The sequence below is a fragment of the Cicer arietinum genome, chromosome 1, assembly GCF_000331145.2.
Source record: "Cicer arietinum cultivar CDC Frontier isolate Library 1 chromosome 1, Cicar.CDCFrontier_v2.0, whole genome shotgun sequence".
Classification (NCBI taxonomy): domain Eukaryota; kingdom Viridiplantae; phylum Streptophyta; class Magnoliopsida; order Fabales; family Fabaceae; genus Cicer; species Cicer arietinum.
This window is the reverse complement of record NC_021160.2, coordinates 6,148,526-6,158,283: the sequence shown is the minus strand read 5'-3', so window position 1 is coordinate 6,158,283 and position 9,758 is coordinate 6,148,526. Positions and strand designations below refer to the sequence as shown.

Genomic DNA, 9,758 nt, shown 5'->3' with positions numbered 1-9,758 from the left:
CTAAAGTAAAATGAGTTAAATAATGACATAAATTAGCGAATTGTTTAACATGATTTAAAAAATAAATAAAAGAATTATTAATCTTTTGATAATTAACGATCACAAAATCAAAACAAGACAAGTCTTAGGGTTTTTTGTTCATTTCTCAAATAACATTAAGAGAGTCTCTTTCAAATACGACCTGTATGAATTCAATATCGAAAGTAAACTAAAGAGTTAGTTTCAAACTCAATACTTCCGTAATATTAGAATTTGAAAGTGCTTCAAAATACCAAGTGGCTGCAACTATCATTAAACCATTAACATCACAAATAAATAACGGCTCCAACACTCCATTTATTATTCATCGGTCCAATTGCATATACATTAACTTTATACAAAGACCTTGCAGGGGGAGACTAAGAGGACGATGGAATAGAGACATAAGGATGGGAATTTAAAATCTGAGTTGACACTCCTTGGCTAATAACATGATACACATTTTTAACAACAAAAAGTTTTATGGTCTCAGATGACCTTGTAGTGTTCAACATATTTTTGTGGTCCTCAATGACACTCCAAGTTTTATGAACTGTTTCAAACATGAAAATATTTCTCCTTCAAAGTTGACTTTGTTTCTAGTATATCAAATATCATAACATAAAGTTAAGACAAAACCTACTTCTTCATTTAAGCTATGATCGATCGCATTTTCAAACTAGTGAATAAAAGAAAATTGATAGTTTTCAAAATGAACACTCAAACGAGATAAGAACTAGACTTGTTATGACCAAGTGCAGTCTTTAAAAAAATTATCTATATCTTCCTTAGTTGAACCACATCTAAAACAAATAGATTCCAACATCACACTTTTATGGAGAAGTTTCTTTTTAGTTTGGAGGCTATCTTTTAAATCCATCAAACCAAATGAACATGTGTAGGAATAGTGTGAAACTTTCGTATCTTTGATAAAACTTCTGATTACGTTTGTTAGTGAGAGTCCTCATGTAGTTTAATCTATTCTCTCTGGCTAACAACATGATACACATTTTTAACAAAAAAAAAATCATTTTTGTGAGAGTCCCAAAAAATAATATATATTTGATTTGAGTTAGTGACGACTATTTAAATAGTCTAAAAAAGTTAAAAAGGTTTAATTGATAAACCAAATATTAATGTATCTTTCAAATAAACAAAAAGTATGCGACAAGTAAGCAAACTATGTTGTTTAAGAGAACTAGTTAAGTTTTTCATTTTCACTAAATTTGTAGTGTGTTTCATTAGTTTTTATATTATTTTTTCAAACATTATTTAAACTTATTGTATATAGAATTTATTTTTTTTAATTAAATTATTCTTTTATCCTTGGTCAAATAAAACAAAAATCCCACTCCCTTAAAAAAATTCTGGAAACATTTAATGAAATACTTTTTGAAGAATTATTAAAATAAAAAATTTGTATAAAAAATTCAACATGCCCAATAACATAAAAAACTAAAGCATAAAAAATAAATATAATTTATAAATAATATAAAATTATCAATTAATTTAACCGCTGGTTTTACCGCAATTCACCATAAACAATTACAGCTTTTAATACTATCACCAATCAAGTATACATGTTCAGACTAATTCACTATGAACGACTTTGTTAAATAGAACCCAATTCTAGGAGTGTGTTCATAAGAAAACAAAAGAAAAAAGAACCCAATTCTAGAGGCAATGACTTACTACTTGCAAATGTTATCGCATTTTTGCCAAATTCTTCTAACTTTTAAGATTGTGCCAAAAGACTAGGCCACTAGTAACTAGAAGAGAACAAAAGAATCAAATCGCATAAGCAAGACGGAAGCTTTCACGAAGCATCTCATAGGCCATGCCCATGTGAATGGAATTGATTTATAGCGAGTTGCATCGTTCACCACGTGATGCACTAGTGAAAATTAGAGTATACTTGTATTCTTATATACTAATATATTTTGAGGACACGTAGTTTGTAGTTAATTTTATTTAAAGGTGAAGATTGATTCTACAATTTCTTTGGATATAATTAAACATTAAAGTGATTTATTTATCATTGAAGACTTCGGATAATTCACACAAAAAGTATAAAAGTACTACAGCAATTTTATCTGATAATTTTATACCAAAAATTGAGGTTTTAATTATTTGGAAAAAGTAAATGAAATACTAACAGAGACCGACTAGTATCGGAATCAATAGGATACCAATCATATTTTTAGTTTATCATTAATAAATAAATAAAAATTTCAATTTTCATTCCGTTTGGCGCAGAGCATCAACAAATGCATCCTTCAACAAAGGGTTTGAAGCAGCTACACGCTGAGCTGTTATGTCAAAATCTGCACCAGACCTGAAGCAAACGAAACATCAGATGTCAACGTTAGTATGATAACTTCCCAACATATCTATGCAGCTTCATGCTTTATAGTTTTATGTACTCATAGTAAAGTCCAGCCAATAGTTCAAATGTATAAAATTTGTCACAATGCATGTCCATGTCCACCCAACCATGTCTACATTATCTCTCCATAAAATGGAGACACATGTAAAGAGTAGTGAAATGGACTATGTACCTAACGATGCAAAGACTATCTAGAAGTTCGTACATATTCCTCTTAGTTAAGAATATAAGGATTACATGTCTAAGCAAAGTCACTTACGGATCAAACACAACACCTCCAGCTTCTCTAACAATGACAGCACCACCTGCCACATCCCTGGAAAGAGAGACCATGTGATTATGTGAAATATGAATCACATAATGATAATGTCCTAAGATTTATTATGCAGGAGAAACTCATACCATGGACCACCAAATCCAGTTTCAAAGAATAAATCAAGCCTTCCACATGCAACTCCACAAAGATTCAGAGCACATGACCCACTCATTCTAAGAGATCTCACCTGACATATAGAAAGAGGGTAGGTATTATGACAGAGCAGTTATATCACCTTAGTTCAAAAGATTCCATGCCAAGTCTTGGCTTTACCTTGTAAAGTAAACTATTGATCCTATCGGTAGAGGCATCTAGTGTAGCCTTGTCACGTTTTGTTCCAGCCTGCTCTTTCAGAAGGGAAAAAGCTTGATGAATTTCAAATTTGCATTGATTCAAAAGGCAAAATATTTACAAGTAGACCTGAACCAATAATCTTAATATTCCATCATTCCAAGCCAAATTAGAATTCAAAGCATTATGACAATCTTACTAATTGTAAGATCAGATTTTTATGCAATTAAAGACAACAATGAAGATAATAATACACGTACACTCAGTGGAAATACAACTTAAAGTGGGATTAGTTATGGTGGCCCTGAGCATGTGCAAGGTGTGCGACCACATTGGGCTCCAAATATAGTATAAAAAAATTAAAAAATAAAAATGTTCGGAATGATAGGTTTTTTGAGCAATGTTCATATTGATTTTACATACATTGTATAACTAATTTTGCTATAATTCTACTGTAGTTTTTATTTGATTTGAATTTTTCAATGTTCACTTATTAAATTTATTTATATATATGATTAATAAAAAAATAAAGAACTTCTATTAAAAAAAATGGCGCATCAAGTTCAAACTTCGCACAAAGCACCCAAATTCTCAAGGACGGCCCTGATCCAAGGTTACAATCTGCTAACTGATAACACTAACTTGTAGGGGGGGAAAGCACATGTGATCGACTTATAACAAAAAAAAAACTCGAATCCAGAAATTCTTATTATTTACACCAACAACTCACTCATTGCAAGAATAAAATGAAGGATCGTGATTTTGTTGTTAAGATTGCAAACAACACTCTCATACGATTGATTATATAGCTTGTGAAACACTTACAGTCTTACATAGTGTCTAAGTTAAAACTAGAAAAAATTTAAGTGGCACATAACAATCAAGAGTTCGAGACAGAAGGCTCTAATCTAATACGTCTGCCCTAAGATTCCTTCAAATCATTTTAGAACATCTAAATATGGAGGAGTACATTAAACTTTAAAATTCAATACGGGCAAGTTACAAATATGCAGAAAATTTGAATATCAGCCGCATAAATTTTGTGAGTACAGTCACATGTGATTAAATGAGTTCAGCAGTAATGGTCATGACGTATGATTATGCAGTGTCAAATTAAAAAGATTACACACTACCTACTATTATGACCCCTGTCCAATATATTAAACACAAAAGCCCAAGTTCCATAAACTACTTTAGAGGATGAGTCATACCACTCTCTAGAAGGATCTAGAAGCCTTGATGAGTCACCAATTCTGTTTTATTCATTTCTACAATTCTGTTGCATTGTTATTAGTTTCGGTCACCTATGCTGTTTTAGGCTAACTTTGTGTTGTGAGCACAGCACTACAAATATGCATCTTTGATGAAGGGAATAACACAGAAGAAAATTAAAGAAAGTTTTCTTTTCTTAGCCTGGCATAGCTATTTTTCTCTTTTGTTGCTACTGGATAATTTTGTTTTCATCTTCCTGATCTATATTCCTTACAGCTACAGACATTTAAAATGAAATACAACTACAGATGTAGTAATTATAAGTTTGTAGCACACATTTACTGAACAAAAATGTAAGATTACGATAGTGTCATAGGGATATAGGGATCATCTACTTAATAGCAAGAGAAAGTCATGTCTAAATAAGATAAGTCATGTGTTATACGAAATACGGTACATTAATAAGGTTTGTTATTGTTCGTGTGGTTTGTAAGTAGCTACTTTGATTAACTGATAAAACTATTCTCACTTAGATAGTCATTCCACACACTGATACTTCATATTTTCAAGTTCTGAGTTTGTCATCAACACATGTGCATGATAAGGACAGAGAGAGCAGGGGGAGGGGAGGGGAGGAATACACTTCATTGATGCAAATAAAAGTAAAATTGAATAGATTTCGCATAATCAGTTATAATGGGCTTGACATACCTCAGTTGCAAGAAGAGAGCTCACCAATTCAGTTTGTGAAGATACTGTGAAATTCAAGACATAAGTCTGACATTTACATTAATAACAAATGATCAAAATATAAAAACAGAGGACATACCTTTTATAGGGTTCCCATTCAAAAATGCACCTTGTCCACGGATTGCAGTGAAAAGCTACATACAACAATCCCAAATTTCAATTTGCAGACCGGGAAAGAAAGGAAACTCAATTTTAAATACTACAAAATTCAATGTTCATAATCCTTTTTGAATCATATTCCTAAATTAATTACTTCAATGTCAAGTCTCCAAAGAGGAGCTTTGGAGCAACTGTTGGAGCTATTGCCGTATGACTATAAGGCCTTTCAGAAAAATTTAATGGTTTTATGGTCAAACACTTATAAAGCATCTTCAAGAAGGAAGATTTCACACCTCATTAATGATTGGATTGTACACAACACCAACTGTTGGAACTTTTCCAATTGTAAGACCAATGGAGACGCAAACAAATGGGAACCTACAGATAGTATAATTATAACCATTCAATATGTAAATATGAGTATATAACCAATGACTATAAACTAAAATGTCAGAATTGATGATTACCCATGTACAAAGTTAGTAGTTCCATCCAGGGGATCAACAATCCATGTGGGATCATCTGTAAGTTCTGTAGTGCCAAAAGCAGCTGTGGTTTCTTCCCCAATGAACTAATAAGACCACAAACATAAATGAACTTCAGGATATAAATACCGGCAAGTGGCTATAATGGCCACAATCCAAAACATGGTTATATCATTGAAGGGAGATCTAGCTGAACCTTATGAGTAGGATAAAGCTCCTTGAGATGATTAAATATTAGTTCTTCACATGCTTTATCAGTCTCAGTGACTAAATCAACCTGTGCACCACAATAAAGGTAAAATACAGTAAGAAAAGAGCAGTAATATTGTATTCTTTATAAGCTGTGATAACTGATAATGCCCATATTTTATTCAATTCTATTATCTACATGAACTTCTTTTCTAGAGAGAACAAGTAATTACCTCAAACTTCTTACTTATATTTTGAAAATACAATATTGTCAATTGCGGATCGCAGAAAATAGTTGTATTCTCGAATTCGCTCTTATAGCCGTTATTTGACAACATTTTGAATTAAAAAAAGTATTGCGGAACAACAGTGATTGTTCAAATTCAATTATGTTATAGCCGCTATTTAACAACACTACTACAATATAGGTTATATAAATGTCATATAAGCTATAGACATTGATACGCATACAAGCTTAAAGAGCATTACTAGATTCATTGATGTTTAACTTAGCTTGTTTAGTGTGAGAAATTGGTATATATAAAAACAAATTCCAAAAATGTAATATTTCCTTTGTCTCATTGTAAATGTTTTATTTGCCATATTTCACTTTATCATTGAAATCAAAGAACTAATAATTTTGTTAAGAAGTGCATCCAACTGAAATCAGACAATTATGCATGGTAATTTCCAGTTTAGTCCCTAGATGAAAATATCTTTGAAACCAGTGACAAAAAGTGAAATCAATAGAAGCAATTGCAGTAATATCGAAGAATTGAAAAAGGAAGAGGAGAATAGAAATGAACAGACCGTTCCTTTGTGTTGGACGTGTTTGGTTTGGTAGAAGGCTTTTCGAATAACCTGGAAAGAATTGAAAGAGAATTGGAAGGAGAATAGATAGTGATAGAATGAAGAGAGATGAAATGAGAAAGAACATACGTCACCAGCTTTGTGAGCAGCTTCGACTGCAGATGCGAGGAATTCAGAGTGTGAATCTACAGTTGGTGAAGTTCGCAACGAATCAGTCAGTAATAATAATAATTAACTATATAATATATAGAGAGAGAAAGAGAGAGGTAGCATACCATTGTCAACCATTTTGATGTGGAATTGTAGAGAGAGAGAGAGAGAGAGAGAGATGATATGGAAGGAAGAGGCTGTGTGTTTGTTATTGATCCTTCCTTTCGCGTAACGCACTAACCACTCACCATACACAAAACCGTATGTGCTCTTAGTTTTAATTTATGTGTAGATGATCGCTCTTAGCTAGAATCAAATAGTACTAGAATATACCATCGCATCACTATATTCTTTTTTTTTTTTTTTCTTTATACACTAATTATGAAATACTTTAATTTTTATTCATTCTCACGGTAAAAAATTAGATATTATCAATAAATCAGGGTCAATCAGGTCTATGAGCGTGACTTTATAAGTTATTATATTAAAAGCTAAATATAATTAATGATCTAATCACTGCGATTTGATTTGATAGTGTATAAATTATTTATTAATTAGATAGATAAATTAAATTTAAGAGTCTTTTAATTATTTTTAGTCATAACATCGTTTCAATTAGTTTTAATTATAAATTTTTAAAATTTTACTATGAATTTTATTATCGATTATATAAAGAACAAAATAATAATATTTTTGTAATTTCATGAATTGAATTAAGAGAATTCCATATTTAATTTAAAAAATTCTACTGTGTATCTCACTTGACTTCTCTCTGATTTAATTATTTTTCTAAAAATTGATTGAGGATTTATATTCTTAGGGTTATTGCAATCAAAACTCTTTAAGAATTACATGAGTTTATTAAAAAAATTGAGTTTTAATTTTGCTAGTTTTAAATTTTGATTATCAATATAAATATTTACAAACATAAAAGATAATGCATATAAAGTTTTTAACAAATTTCGTTTAATCGAAAGTTTATATCGTATAAATTATTCATATAAAATTTTGTATAAATTTAAAATCATTTGATATGTCAGTGACACATCAAAATTAATGTGGTATGTAGTTTTATTAAATATTGTTAATATTCATGGATTTTAATAACATATTAAATGATTTTAAATTTATATAAAATTTTAAATGCGTAATTTATACAATATAAACTTTTGATCTAATAAAAAAAATTAAAATTAAAATAATTGACAGAGATTGAGAAATATTTTAAATTAAAATGGTCCAAATTCGTTTAAGATACTTCGGTTGCTAAAAGAGAGCTCATAAATTCATTCAGAAGATACCGTGAAATTCAATGCATGAGAATAACATTTACATTACCAAATGATCAAAATATGAAAGAAGATGACATACCGTTTGTTATTATTATTGACTAAATTGTTATTATTATTACAATTATTTTTTTTTAAAGAATTATTATTACATTTATAAGATACATTGAATTCTTCTTTAATAAATTGTATACAAAGTTTTACGGGTATTTGGATTCTCTAATGTTTTGAGAGAGATATGTTGATCATCTAAGCATTAAAGTCAATATAAGAGTGTTATACAAAAGAGGATAATAATTAATAATGTCATTTAGTTCAAATATATGGTCAAGAACATACATGGATGGGCCTCAATATTCAGATTGTAAATTAATCTCTCACTTTGCATATAAATAAATAAATTAGTCTCACACTCAATTAACATTAGAAATAATATTCAAAAAATAATTTTAAAAAAGCTAAAATTAATTTTAATAGATTTTTAGTGTGAATCAGATATCTTCTATACATAAATGCAAAAGACTAATCCCTCAAATTGAAGAGTAGAGTTATAATTAGCAGTAATTCCTAAAAGAATATTTATATTAAATAAACATTGATAATTTTTTAATAAAGATATATATTGTCATTACGGCAATCAATACCAATACAATAAACAATTGCATAACTATGCTTTTTTAATTTTTTATTTGATGCGTTAATGAATGGTAATTGATGGTACGTGCATATAACTTTTAATCTCGTTATTACACATTTGCTCTCAACTATCTTACAATAGAATTGTTTTTCAAAAGTCGCTGAAAGGAATTTTTGCTTGAAATAGACATTTTATTGAAAAATAATTTGAATCAAACTAAATCTAAACAAAACAACTTTTTTCCTTATTAACGAACGATTTCATATCTGGAAATTACCGTTAAGTTTGTAAACTAAATTATATTTTTGGTTCTTTAAATTTTTCTTTTTTAATTTGACTCCTTAAATTTTATTTATTTTATTTTAACCATTTATGTTATAAACATCCTTAAGTTTTAAACATCAAATATTTAGATCATTTAAATTATAAAAATCAATTACTTTGATATCTTAAATTACAATGTTAAACACCATTAAAAATGACCAAAGTGTATTATGTTTGCACTTCAAGGACCAAATTATTTAATGTTTGTAATTTAATAGACTAAAATAAAACGAAAATAATTTAAACAGTCAAAACATGTAACTTTTGTAATTTAAAGAAGCAAAATAAAACGAACAAAATTTAAAAGTCAAATTAAAACCTAAAAATAATTAAGAGATAAAAAGTATAATTTAACCCATCTTCTAATAATTCAAGTGAAATGGCATATGGAATATGCCAAGAATATACCGATGCGTTATTTACTTTGGTCCCGTGTCACACACTTTTTCCAAATTTTGTTGCTTTAGTGAAGCCTCAAAGTTGAAATCGACAAATGTGTGGGGAACCAGTCATGTTACGCAATCATGCATGAGCAAAGTGTAAACTGCAAAACTTTTTCATAACAGTCCTCCTGATTAAAGTCTTTACCAGCCAGCATCAACCCGCTCTCATCTCTGGCCTTTGGTCACAGTTCTCTCTCCTAACTCCTTTGCTAAATAAAGTTCATTAACTTTTTTTTACAGAGAAAAAAAAATTGTAATATAATTGAAATGCAGATGATAATAACATCAAGGTAACTCTACCAAAAAATGTTGAGAAAAAATACAATAAAAAACTCTAAAAACGGAAGAAAAAAAAGTCC

General features: G+C 29.5%; 1 protein-coding gene across 1 annotated transcript; it reads right to left on the bottom strand.

Moving 5' to 3' along the window:
* Positions 1 to 2,122: 2,122 nt before the first annotated feature.
* On the bottom strand, positions 2,123 to 6,952 carry LOC101496687 (myo-inositol monophosphatase). The gene is given in 12 exon segments (NM_001291705.1): positions 2,123 to 2,353; positions 2,664 to 2,720; positions 2,807 to 2,907; positions 2,994 to 3,062; positions 4,935 to 4,978; positions 5,053 to 5,107; positions 5,366 to 5,450; positions 5,540 to 5,643; positions 5,754 to 5,834; positions 6,557 to 6,607; positions 6,686 to 6,741; positions 6,832 to 6,952. Coding segments are annotated over 12 exon segments (813 nt in total). The 5' UTR covers positions 6,845 to 6,952; the 3' UTR covers positions 2,123 to 2,256.
* Between the last annotated feature and the right edge of the window lie 2,806 nt (positions 6,953 to 9,758).